Source organism: Rhamphochromis longiceps, linkage group LG5 (genome assembly GCF_057381845.1).
Source record: "Rhamphochromis longiceps isolate RC_006_pf linkage group LG5, R_longiceps_female_GT1.1, whole genome shotgun sequence".
NCBI classification, from domain to species: Eukaryota; Metazoa; Chordata; class Actinopteri; order Cichliformes; family Cichlidae; genus Rhamphochromis; species Rhamphochromis longiceps.
The window spans coordinates 11569220-11582777 of record NC_140561.1 but is presented as its reverse complement, the minus strand read 5'-3'; the positions used below and the strand labels follow the sequence as shown (position 1 = coordinate 11582777).

At 41.9% G+C, this 13558-nt stretch overlaps 2 protein-coding genes across 5 annotated transcripts in view; both read left to right on the top strand.

The window, feature by feature from the left end:
• Nucleotides 1-1184: 1184 nt before the first annotated feature.
• Nucleotides 1185-12364, top strand: phf20a (PHD finger protein 20, a). Of its 3 annotated transcripts, none has more exons than XM_085405821.1 (17): nt 1185-1343; nt 3378-3484; nt 4080-4245; nt 4521-4605; nt 4908-4984; nt 5092-5680; nt 5795-5845; nt 5953-6222; nt 6466-6660; nt 6768-6863; nt 7500-7655; nt 8007-8188; nt 8294-8393; nt 9718-9913; nt 10018-10459; nt 10745-10925; nt 11051-12364. In XM_085405821.1, exons 2-17 carry the CDS (start codon nt 3402-3404, stop codon nt 11191-11193), a joined length of 3012 nt encoding a protein of 1003 aa, XP_085261947.1. In that variant the 5' UTR covers nt 1185-1343; nt 3378-3401; the 3' UTR covers nt 11194-12364. The 3 variants fall into 3 exon arrangements, with proteins under 3 accessions (XP_085261947.1, XP_085261949.1, XP_085261948.1); XM_085405822.1 differs by lacking the exon at nt 1185-1343 and adding an exon at nt 1849-2456; XM_085405823.1 differs by lacking the exon at nt 7500-7655.
• Nucleotides 12365-12930: 566 nt separating this feature from the next.
• ndrg3a (ndrg family member 3a) overlaps nt 12931-13558 on the top strand; it is a 38467-nt gene continuing 37839 nt past the window's right edge. For both annotated transcript variants that reach the window (XM_085405813.1, XM_085405812.1), the window contains exon 1: nt 12931-13075. The gene's annotated coding sequence lies outside the window, so the exon portion shown is untranslated. The remainder of the gene's footprint in view (nt 13076-13558) is intronic.

The window sequence follows — 13558 nt, the reverse complement described above, 5'->3', positions numbered from 1 at the left end:
GCTAAAAGAGTTCAGTCTGTGCTGAAGAATCATGGTGATCATACCAAATATTGACTCTCAAGCCCATTAGACTTTTACATACTCAGTTTTTGCCTTATATACAGATTTTCTGTTTATGTTTCTTCATTTCAATAAATTACTGCACCTATTTTTATTTTCTAATTGTTTTTTCTTTTGTATAGACTAACATTTTATAATAAAATATTTTCTAATATTAAAATGTTGAGCGTTTTTTTTATTTGATTTAAGGGATTAAACAATGTTTAACTACTAAAGTATACATTGATACATCAGTTCAATGTAATTATATCATTGCAGTTTAAAATGTTCATGGATCTAACTCTCAAAAGCAGAAGTAATACGCCTTGACGTTTCGCAATCAGCCAGTCTGTCTTGCAGTGTGTTACACAATCACACCCAGAGAATGAGAATCCATTTTTCCTGTTTGTCCTTAGACTCACAAGGGAAAGAGTTAACAATCAGATATACCGGATTCCCCCTCCCCCCCCCCCCCCCCCCCCCCCCCCCCCCCCCGACACACACACATACAAACACACACTTCTCCACAATTGTCATTGCCTTCACTGTACATGTTCAAATATTTGTCATTTTTATGTTCATCACTACACAAACTTCACTCTGCTTCATCGGTCATTCTGGTGCAAAGCTGCCAGAGCAGCATAAACATTAAAGCCAGATAATAGGAGCTCTGGGCTTTGCCTTTGGGACTTGAACAAGTAAAAGAAAAGAGATCCAGGCGAACATACACCGGGGAGACACTCGTGTCCCCTGGGCATAGTCAGGGACTGAAAGCATCACTATTCTAAGATCAAACCAACAACTTATTTAGGAAACATTAAATACAATTTAACATTATACAAGGAACAGCTGTACTAAAAAGCCATTGAAATTCTGATTTTTTGTGCTTGTATTTATGCCTGTGCCTGTATTTAGACTTTATTACGGATTTATACCGCATGTGACTTACATTTCTGATTTCATTTACTGCTTTTACATTTTTGTACATATTCATAATTATTACAGTTTATAATAGATAAAGTTTGGCAAATTGCAGGTTATTAAATATTTAATATTTATCTATACATACGCAATGAAACAGACTGTATTAGATGAGACGTCCTATTGATATTCACAAGGGCTTTGGTCCGTTTAATGCGCATGCGCATCGCAGAAGCACACTGCCCGCGCCGGTGGTGAATGCAACGGGGAGAAATTTAACTGCGTGGTCTTGAGCTGACAGGCGGAGCCGGCGGTTCCTGTGCTTTTAAGCAGTTACACAGCAGATTATACATCGAACCGGACAAATAGAGACTGGTAAACAGGTAAGAAGCTTGAATATCCTCACTTTGCATTCGACAGATTTAAATTCCCAGTAATATCGTGACCGAGGCCCGGTTGGTGGGTGCATCAACAGCGGTATGGTGCCGCATGTCGGCTTTTTGAGTTCAAAACAAACGTGACGAAGTAGGTAATAAAATGTTATACGAGTACATATCGGTTTTGTATTTGTTATATAGCAGGTGTGCTTTCAGGTCCTACGGTCTTTGTTACTCTGTGCTTTGAAATGTCTGTGGCTGTTTAGTTGGAGAAGTTTATACTCGGCATTTCCACGCCGCGCGCACACACAGCCAGAAAAGTATGAAAAAGTAGGCCTTCTGCGAGGCCGCGAACGGCTCTGTGAACGACAGCTGCTCGCCCAATCAAATGTAAGCGTCCCGCCTCCACAGTGCTTGTTCGACGAGTGTTATTTGTCAAAGGGTCTGACGTAGGTGTCAGTTACTTTCGCGCTCCGCCCTCCGGTTATAAAACACTGGACAATAACGCGTCTATAGTGGTAGAAGTGGTCAACAAAAGGAAATCTGGGAAATGTCGAGTCCTGTTAGTGTTTTTTCTCTTCAGCTTTTCCCCCTTTTATTAAATTAGATAGAAAATAGCGGTTGAACGCTGTTAAATGTATTGGGTGGGCCGGTGGTAAAATACTATATGGGGTTCCGTTTTCCTCCGCATATTACAATGCGAAATGTGCTACTCCACACATAGTCTTAGCGGATAATTTTGAGATTAAAGTAATTTTTATCACCTGTTTCATGTGCCCTGATTGTGGCATCTTACGTCTCTTGTGCGTCTTCTGTGTCCGTGTCGCTGCCGTCTGTGTAGCTCTCTGCACGCCAATAAACACCCGATTTGATCTTAAATCCAGTATTTTTGCCGAGCAGACTATTGCTCGCCTCTTAATGTAGCGGGAATACCCTACGTGCAACCATAATGGTCTTTACCATTGTCTCCCATTGTGTCTATACGTGAAATCGACTGACCAAAAAAACACGTGGGCAGGGTAGTGTGAAGATATCCGGTTTGTAGGTTGCGCTGAAATCCGGAGTTACTCCCGACAGTCTCCGCTATGGTGAACCGATTAGGCTCCGTCGTGGACAAAAGTAAGATGCTGTGGTGCATGGTGTGAATTTTTAGTTGTTTAAATAAAAGGCACCGGCATGTCAGTCTGTCCTGTGTACGTACGCATGACAAAAGAAGCGATGTTATCGGGAGGATTTCGGTCTATTCCTCTGCTCGACTCCAACGACCCTCATTATTTTTTATTTGTATTTTTGTTATAGCTGAAATAGCGATCATCGGTGTTATTCTTTATCTGACAACGGCAGTTTAAGCAGAATGTGCTGTTAAATCAATCCCGTGTTAGCTCGGTGCAGAAATGTCTTCCTGCTGTAGTGGTGAATGCCTACAGTGAGCACATTATCTTTGTCATTCTTAAACCGTCTTTCGATGTGGTTGATAAGGATACACTGAAATCGCACTGTGATCAATTTGATTAAAACCGCTTAGGAGCCTGTGTGAGGACATTTGATTATTTTTTAATTTTTTAAAGACTCCTATTCTTTGAGGTAGTGTTTGCTGAACATCTGGTACTGGCTACATATTCACCACCATTTGAGGGGCATGGCTCACCTTACTATACCAGTATTTAATCTCTGCACACTGTGCCACACCATGTAACAACATTTGTAATCTGTAGCTTGTATAAGCCTACAGTGGTAGTATTTTTCCCTTGCTGGACAGGGTTATTGTTCTTCTGGCACAAAGGGGGTGTCTTAGATTGGTATTCAGATTTAAAGAGTGATTTATTTTTCCAGTCACTTGGTGAAATATTTAGGAAAGACCACAGGCACACACAGAGTTGACTGCATTATTATCTGTAAAGACCTTGACGGTCGTGTGTGTGTGCACATGTGTATTGTGTCCCTTGTTCGGCACAATTTATGTCTCTTAGTTGCAAAACAGAGGTCATATGAGTGCAGATTCTTTTAATGGTTAATGTGTGTGTGTGTGTGCGCATACAGGAAGGGTGCCTTGATGTGGGCAGTATGAGTAAGACGCCCCCTAACAGAAGAGGGATAACATTTGAGGTGGGAGCTCAGCTTGAGGCTAGAGACAGCCTCAAAAACTGGTGAGTCATGGCCTCACTCATTCCTCTCTCATCCATTTTACTGTTCACTTCCCCCTCACACCTAAGTTTCCATTCCTTGTTTATTTTCGGGCCTGTATTACAGTAACCGTAATGTTTGATGAGTGTCCTCAAGGTGTCCCTTAAGCTGTGAAAATCATGTAAAAACATGTTAAATTCTATTTAAAGGAATTATCCTTGTAAATGTGTGATAAGACTACATCATTAGAATACTGCCATTGCAAAACTAAGTGGGAGGAGCCTTTTAAAATATGAATGTCTTTTATAATAGACCTGCACTCCTTCTGACACAGTTATGTATAAATGCAGTTGATATTGTATACAACAGTTTAGTGCTAAAGGTATCATTTAAAAATGAAAACTAACTCCACTATAGTAAGGTGTAAATGCCCAGCACACCATCCACTAAGTACAGCTGTGCCATGGTTCATTGTATTTTATGTGTTTACATTTTTAAGCTTGATTTCATTTCTAAAGCCACCCTCATATGTTTGAGATAAATGATAAGTGCTTAAATCACTAGACTTGTCATTCATTCAGCCTTTCTATAAACTAGCCATTGAACTTCTTCCTGTAGGTATGCTGCCAACATTGAGAAGATTGACTATGATGATGAAAAAGTGTTGATCCATTACCGGCAGTGGAGCCACCGTTACGACGAATGGTTTGACTGGACAAGTCCCTACCTGAGACCTGTAGAGAGAATTCAGCTGAGGCGGCAGGGCCTGAATGATGATGTACCTGTAAGCTAACAGTCATGCTTGCTTTGAAGTGTGTAGCGTAGAGACATTCTGCCTTGTCTTCTTTACCCTTTGTTGCACAGTGCATTACTGCATTGAACTGGTCTTAGCGAAATGCGATTCTTGGGTTTTTGTATTTGCATAAGTTCAATGGTACTGCTGCTTTTACTTACAAGTAAAAGTGTCATTTTTAATAAAACTATAGGAAGCCTTTAACACCTCCACCTCCAATGCAATCTTTGAAATGGTGCCAACAGTGTCACATCTTTTCCCTCCAGGCCTTTAATGTGAATGACAAAGTGTTGGCCAGCTGGTCTGACTGCCGTTTCTATCCTGCTAAGGTCATTTCGGTTAATAAAGATGGTGAGTATCGCATTAAGTTAATGGGCTTAAATGAGTTTCAGTCATGGATTTGTTACTAGTTTTTAAAGTTTTGCATTTTCATTGCAAAGTAGTGTTATATGGAGTATAGTCTGAGATCTTGTACGTTTGTTTTTGGTTTCAATATGAAATCTGTGATGTCGTCTAAGTACTTTCTCTTTTGTTGGGAATGCAAAAAAAATCCTAAAATGCTAGATTTATCTGATTTCTGCATAGAGCGATTGCCTCACACACATCACATTTAAAATGATCAAATAGTTGTATGTTTTCTTCATTCTTTTCAGCATCCTACACTGTGAGGTTTTATGATGGTGTCATCCAGACAGTGAAAGGAATACATGTGAAGCCTTTTACCAGAGAGGTACCAACATGTTTTTTTTTTCTTACAAATGATACGATATACTGTCGTGGATTCGACTACGGTTTTTAGATCTTTGTTTCTAAGCTATTTCTTTGCCCTGCTCACAGAGAGGTGGAGGGAAGTCTCGGTCTTCTGAAAGGAACATGGTTAGGAGGGCCCCAAACCGCAGAGACAGAAGGTCTCAGGAGAACGGGGGACCCAAGAACAAGCGAGCCAGACGCAGCACTTCAGACCAGGAGGAAGACAGCAACACTGAGGATGAGGAGCATGAACAGGGAATGGTAAATGATAAAAACAAGAAAACAAATGGTGAGCTAGAGGCTGTGCCCACTGTCAAAAAAGAAGAGGAAATCCCTGAGAAAGCAGACCAAATCAAGCCCAGGGATGTCGAAAAAGGGACAGGATTCAGTAATGGCGTGAAAGTCGAGGAAGACGAGAAGGAAGGTGGCGAAACGTGTCGCATCAATGGAGATGTGAAAAAGGAAGAGGTGGAAATGGAACAGACTGGAGCAAAGCCATATACAGAGTCACTCAAGCCATACACAGAGTTGCCCACTCAGATGTCATTGCAAACAGAGCAGGTGTCTGTCACTATGACAACCACAGAATCCAGTGGCGATGTGGAGCAGAAACCAAATGTCCAATCAGAAAGTGTTCAGGCCGCAGTGGATGTGCCGCCTCCTCAGCCTGTGAAACGTAAGTGTTAACGCACTAAATGAAGTCATTTAGCAGAAATGCCATTGGCTCTCTAGTGTTTTGGAAAGCATGTGAGCGCACTTTGAAGAGTTCCTTTCATTTATCTTTTAACAGCGGTAAGGAAGCAGGGTTTCCACAACCCCAACAGATTTAGCAGAGAACCATGTGAGTACATTTTAACATTTTTGAGTCAAGCACTGCAATTTCTCACACTCTTTAAAAAAACAAGAAGAGCTTTATTTACACCTTGCACTTCTTTTGTTCTGTTTCAGTGTATCGAGTTATCAAAAACCAACCTCCTCCTGTCCTGTCCATCAATCTTGATCACAACCCGTTCAAGTGCAGCGCTCCTGGCTGCACAAAATCATTCCGTAAAGCCAAGCTGCTGCATTACCACATGAAATATTACCATGGCGAGGAACAGCCCCCAGAGGCAGACCGCAGCCCCCCAAGGAGCGTCCAGACTAGGGCCTCTGAGAAACAGTCTAGTGCCACTGGTTTGGATGGCACAAAGAGAAGGCGCACCATTTCTGCATCCATGCGTAAGTTATTCTTCAGTTTGTTATTTGTTCCAGATAAAGTGACAGAGGAAGAGTTTTTAATAAATAAACTGGGTCACTGCGTCGCTTTTTCAATAGTAGAATCTGAAATGCTGAGTCACGGCTTGCTGTTATTTTAAATCACATACTTCAGAATTGAGGCCAAGTGATAAATATATGCACGTCCAGCATTGCTTTGAGATCAGGCACCTTGGCTCATAAATTCCTTGTGATTTTTTTCCTCAGAGTCTGTTGGAGTTGCCACGGCTCCGCGTGGAGAGCTGAAGGCTGCTGGCAGACGCACGTCAGCACCGCCTGCAGTCAACACTCAAGGCCATCAGCAGAGGGCACTGCTGAGGGAGAAAAGCAAAGAGAACCAGCTGGACAGGAATGGCTGTCAGCTGCAGGACAAAGACTCAGACAGGAGTTGCTTCGATATTGGTCAGTATGATGCAATGAAAATATGCTCAGAACAATTCAGCTTGTATGAGTACCAACCTGTTAGCAGTGTTTGCTGTACTCTCATGCAGCTGAACTCTTGCCCCTAGGTTCAGTAAAAGATAAACTGAAAGAAAAGCCTAAACAGAAGGACTTCCTCCGCATTAAACTCAAGAAAAAGAAGAAGAAAAAGAAGGCCAAGTCTGGTAAGAAGCAGGTGCTTGGCATATGGCTGCATCACATATCTGCTGCTCTGCATGCGCACTCACTGTGACATTGTGGGAATGGCTAGCCTGCAAAGCATCGTGCTCCATTCAGTCCTCTTGGTGTGGTGGTTGAGTCTGTGTGTGTGGGAGAAGCGTGATATTTGTCGTCTGCCTCTGTCCCTCCATAATGTCAGTCAAAAAACTCCAACATCTTGTCTCTTAAATCTATTGGTCAGCTTGATTTATTTTATTTTTTTAGATTGTTTTTAAAGTTCTTTTAGCTGGCAATACAGATGGAAAAAGCCAGATTTCATTGTGGCACTGATAATGACTGATCCGACATACAAGTCCCGCACTAGTGTTAATTCTGGGTAGCATTCACAGTGGTGTGTTTGGCATGCACACGAATGTATAGGCGGCGTTCCACTGACTAGTTATTTGACATTGTTCAGTCCTGAAATACGGGCTGCATGTTTGCCCCCCGATTGTTCTTGAGTAATGTCATTTGTCCATAATGTATGTTTGTGCCACATTTTCTCACTTCCTGATGGGCACTTGTTTTTAGCATTATTAAAGCTGACATTTTTGTTCAACATGTGCTCCCCCCCCCCCCCCCCCCCTTCCCTGTATTAACAGACTGCACAGGTAGTGAGGAGAATATTGGCATCTCAGTATTGGGTCTTCAGTCCAAATTGAATTTGCCACTCAAAACTCCCCCCTCACACAATCACAAGCCCGAGGCCTACCCCAGCAGGCCTGGATACAGCTACTCAGAGCAGATACATGTGGATGGTGGGTATTTCTGATAGTGTGCGTGTATTGAATATGTGTGGATGTAGATGGGTTCCTCTCCCTACATTCTTCTGTTCCTTTCGGATTTAATCCATCATGCTGCAGATTTTTGTTTAGCTTGACTCATCTTTGTACATTTGATACTCATGCATGCAACAAGTCAATATAGTTGCCACATTTTAAACCTATGGTTGATTGAATCCTTTGCTGGTGTTCGCTGCCACTGCTTGCTTCATCATTTAAGCGGAAGTTTTATTTCGACTTAACAGGATCACCCACAAACAAATTAAATCTTAAGGTTGTGTCGTTCACTTGAAAACCCAACCGTTCGTTTTGTCCCTGTTACTGTAGACGAGGATAGTATCAGTGACTGGTCCACTGATAGCTGTGGGTGGAGTGAAGATGACTTTGATGTGGATTTGGACGTCACTACACCACCTCTGAGTGTGGACTCTGGTGCCTTAGACACCAGTGACCAAGAGATAGTGAGATGCATCTGTGAGGTGGAAGAAGAGAATGACTTCATGATTCAGGTGAGCTTGTTGTTGTTTTGTTTTTATTTTAAATCAGGCTTTATTATTTATTGCTTTTGAATCTAAGACTTTCACAATTGTTAAATACGTTTGTCTTGTTGTTAGTGTGAAGATTGTTTGTGCTGGCAGCATGGCACCTGTATGGGATTGTTGGAAGAAAATGTTCCAGACCGTTACACTTGCTACATCTGCCGAGACCCACCAGGTAAGGGGGAAAAAATTTATTTGTTTATTTTTTTTAAAAACAGACCTAGAATTATACTTTCCAGTGAGCACGAGGGACTGTGCAGATGTTCGCGCACAATTGTCAGCACAGAATTTACATTAGTTTAACAACTGTGCATGTGCCCCGTGTGACAGACCTCAAAGAAATATAATAAGAATCACATTGGATCTCCAGCTGCACAATAGAGTATGGTCAAAGCCTAAGACTGCATCATTTCCATCATAAAGCTTGCTCTGCTAATCTGTTAGAAATAACCATTTGCTTCTGCTGTAGTTTTTACTTCTCTCTCTCTCTATTTTGCACAGTTGAGGAGCGTATCAGGTCATTTCACTGCGTGTTATACTTGTATAACTATGTACGTGACAAATAAAAGGATCTTGAATCTTGAAAAAGTGTAACCGGCCATCTAGTGGACAATAAGAAAATGACAATGTCCAAGGAACATTGGACAATACGAAAAATTATATTTTTAAAGTTGTTCCAAGTTCTAAGATTGTGTCCCTGTGGCTCTTGTTGGATGCTAAATTGTTTAGCCAATAATCAGTAATCATTTTTATGTCATATGACTCATTTTTGTTACCCTAATTCTCATCCTCTTCCTCCTCCTTCTCCTGGTTTGAAGATGCTATCATTTCACTGTGATTCTAAATGCTTACTGGACTGTACATGATATCATTGTGTAACTTTAAATTGAGATTAGAATGTTTAGTCCTAATAACCATAGTCATGACTTTTGACATACAATATTAGCATTTTAAAAGGAATTCTGCTTCATATTATTACCTTGTTTTTTTTTAAGACAGAAGTTTTACACTTAGGTGTGTCGCTGTATGGCACAGTACACTTTGCTTATATAGAGTCATAAGTTCCTGGTCTTCAAAACACAGCTAAATTACAGAAACTATGAACATTGCTGGCTATTGTTTTTAGTTGGTTATTAGTGGGAACTAAACAATGTAGTCTTTTGGGGTGTTTGACTGTGTCCACGGTACAGAGCTGCATGACTGTACAGTCCTGACTTTAGCTAAAAAGAAAATGTGTGAAGAGTGTGTTAATATTGCCAAGGTGGAGGAGTAAATGATGGAAGCTGATAAAATGCTGCTAAGCTAAGACTTTAGCACACATCTGTTTAGTTGACTTGGTTTCCTTACGTTTGTGTGTTCTGTTCTTCAATCTGCCATTTATTCCCAACCAACTAGAAAAGGAGTCAGACACAGTTTGGCTTGTACAGAGAATATTGGTGGCCTAACAGTCAAAGCATATTTTTGCCGTTACAGTTAATATTTAATTGTCTCAATTTCAGGTCAGAGGCAGAGTCTACGTTACTGGTATGATCGAGAGTGGTTGACCAATGGTCACATGTATGGACTCTCGTTCCTGGAAGAAAACTACTCTCACCAAAATGCCAAGAAGATCACCACCACCCACCAGCTGCTGGGAGATGTGCACCATGTAGTGGAGATCCTCAATGGTCTTCAGCTTAAGATGAGCGTCTTACAGTGAGTACAATTATTCCCAAGACAGGATATTTCTGACCAATGCACTTCAGCTGTTATTAATGATTAATCAGTCACACATTGGATTTTTTTCCCTGTACTTTCAGGAACAACTCTCACCCTCACCTGCAGCTATGGCGACAGCCCTGGAAGCATTTGGAGAGGTCAAGGATTGGTTCAGATTCGTGCCGGAGCAGCAATGCAATTCCATCTCCTGTGACTCCTGATGAGGACATGAACCGAGGAGAGATCTTAATGTCCAACGCTCTGGAGAAGCTTAGCCGGGCTGCTACAGCTGCCACCGCCTCTTCGTCCTGCTCCTCTTCCCCCTTTCCTTCCTTCCAAGACTCTTACATTACCAGTGAACACTGCTACCAGAAACCACGAGCATATTATCCAGCAGTGGAGCAGCGGCTGGTGGTGGAGACCCGACAGGGCTCTGAGCTGGAGGGCAGCATGAGGAGCACAGAGGAGCTGCTGGAAAGGGAGCAACGCTACGGAAGCCTGCTTGAGACAGACAAGCCCAAATCAACAGGCATCAGCAACAAGGTGGGCATTTGTTATGTAATTAAACTAATTAAACTGAGAAAAGCTGCTCTTCTGAGGGGGATATATAAAAATATACTTTTGTCAGCATTTCTCAGAATAACTCACCTCATGTGAGCATTAGATCTTAACTGCACAGGTCCCTTTTGGTTTATTATATAATTTAAAATGACTCCATCATAAACTTTGTTTTTCCTCAAAGTGAATACATTTACAAGTAAGTCCTTGTACAACTCTCATGTGGATTGTAGGTAAATCCTCCCATTTTTTTCCCTTAAAACTGTTCAGGCTTCATTGGGTGGCTCATGGTCACAGACTGAGAACAGGGACGAGGGTGTCAAGGACTCCGGAGAAGCTTCAGATAACAGCAGGCAGCATCAGCAGTGGCGGATCAACCTGCTGGATCACATAGATGCCGTCCAGGACGAGGTCTCTCACAGGATGGACTTCATTGAGAGGGAGCTAGATGGTAAGCCCTTTGACTTTAATAGCTTCTGTCCAACTAGGTCATTTAACTCACCAAACTGATTTAGAAATATGACTGATAAAATTTCACAAAGGTTCTCTGAAACAAACTCTACTTCTTGTCATCAGTGCTGGAGAGCTGGCTGGACTACACCGGGGAACTGGAGCCTCCTGAACCTCTGGCTCGTCTGCCTCAGCTCAAACACCGCATGAAACGGTTGCTGACACAGCTAAGCAAGGTGCAGCAGATCGCCCTGTACAGCTCCACATGAGGGCGTCAGAGAAGAGCAGCAGGTTCAGACGCCACACAGCCTGCAGAAGAGATGCAGTGGCTGAAGCTCACTGGTCACAGGCTGCAAAGATGACAGTATTCATGCAGGTCCAAGACTTTGTTGGTTCAGCACATTTGCTCTGATCTGACCTCTGCTGCTGTTTCTCCTTTTTTAAAAGGGTCCGTGTGGTGGAATCCAATGCCGTGCTCAGCTTGTGTCATATATGAATATTTATATGAACATTTATATGAACGTGTATGAAAAGTGAGCATCTTAAATCAGGATAAAACACAAGAAGTAACCTCGTAAATGCAGGAGAAAATCCTTTAGGACCAGACTACACTTCTGTGGTTTCCATGCAACTCTAAACCTTATGAATGCCTTTTGTCTGAGCTACTGCTTGAGGTTGTCCCGTCTCTCCCAGTACGCAGTGCTTTACATGCAGAAGAAGCTTTATAAGCAAATTGCAGTTCCTGAACCTACACTCTTTGCAGCAGATTTCTGAACACATTTTCACTTTTTTTTTTTTTTTTTTTTTTAAATGGTTTTGTTTTGCATAACCTTGTCTCCCAGAGTTCAGTTGTGGTCATCTATCATGCCGTAATTTGTCAAATTCTTTTGGTAAATGTGGACAGATAGAAACTTGAAGACATCTAGTATGTAATGATGCTGTATAAGCGGTCCCTACAAAAAAATCTATTTTTTTTGACCTCCTCTAGGGTTTGTTTTCCACTACACTGTGAAGTTATTTTTGTTGGGTATCAAAGGCATCTTATTTTAGCTTTACTGGCAAAAGGAAAAGTTTTGTCTAAAAGCTGTCTGCTTGTCCGTTCACCCATTTTATCAGTTTGCGTTCCTACTTTAAATTACTCCTTGGATTATCGTTGCTATAGCACTTGACCTATGATTCACTGAAAATTGTAATGTGGACTTGTCTCTTCTTAACCTATCATCTTGTGTCAGTGACATATTACTCAGAAAACCTGTAAATGTGTTCTTTTTCCTGTATTCTGTTTATTTACAGTAAATCGTTTGTTTGTAAATATGTCATTCTTCTTTAATGAGCATATTGTATGCTACTGTACTGTGTGTCTGGTTTAGAAGCAGGGGAAATGTCCAGAACAATGCAAACAGATTTCCTGGTACATAAATAAAATATCCTTGATATTAATCGCGATGAACATGTTCTGTATGTTTTCTCATAAAAACAGAGTAGTCCTCTTCTGTCTGTGTTGACTACCAGTGAAGTCGATGGTTGGATCATTCATATTTTGATGTTGATGTTTGATGTGACGGTTTTTGGCTTTTTATGGCATAGCCGATTTGAGCGGTTATATAATCGGCTTGAAAATAGAAACTGGATGGGGATTGTAATCGTGTAATCTCTCAAAATGTCAGCCGCTATCGTGAATGAAGGAATGAGAAGGAAAATGATATATTAAGCCTCAATGCTCATCTGTTGATCAGAGACTTATAAACAGCGGTCGTTTAAAAATTAATCGTCGATAAATTCAGCAGCCCAGCGAATCTAATGAAGTTGGGAACTGAAGTCATCACAAACACTGGCTTTGATCGTCTCTGTACATTTTGTTTCTCCCTTGGGAGCAGAGTGTCGTCTCCGTGATTTCGGAGCGGAGTGAGACCTCCCGTTCTCACCCCCCACTTTGTGGGCGGTACCGCCTCTTTCCCATTGGCTCCTCCGCCGTGTCTCCGCCGCAGCGTGTAGTTCCGCCCAGAATTACTAGTTGAGGCAGAGGAAACGCTGGGCAGCCACGAGCGTTGTTCGCTGTGTACTTAGAAATACAATTCACCAACGGTATTCAACAGCACTCCCAGCGAAGAATTGACAGTAAACCACCGGATACTTATTTCAACCGTCGAGGTGAGTTTTCATAACCGTTTACCACTTACAGATGTACCCGATGCCACAGCAGATTACCTCAGCTCGCTGGATTTCTCAACCTGTTCGTGCTGCTGTCTGTACTGTCCAGGCGTTTGTTACATCGATGATGGCAGCAGTTAGAGGATCGTTAGAGGACTAGTTAAAACCACATGTTAAACACCAGTGGCTCACAGGGAGCGAGCGGTCCAGTCATGAAAAAACCCCAAAAACCAACAAATAAATAAATAAACTGCAGCTGAATTGAATTGAGTTCGTAGCCGCTTCTCTCAACTGTGATGCGACATAACGCCTGTGTTAACGGCTTAGCTTGTTTCCCTTCATTTGTCAGTGCAGTTGTTGTTGCCATTGATCTGGGATTTTTTTTCCACTGTTAACATTTGTGCTTGCTAAGTGTTAACCCGTGTTTTAGCTAGTTAGAATACAACTAGGCCTGTCACGACGCCTCATAACGGACTGTGACAA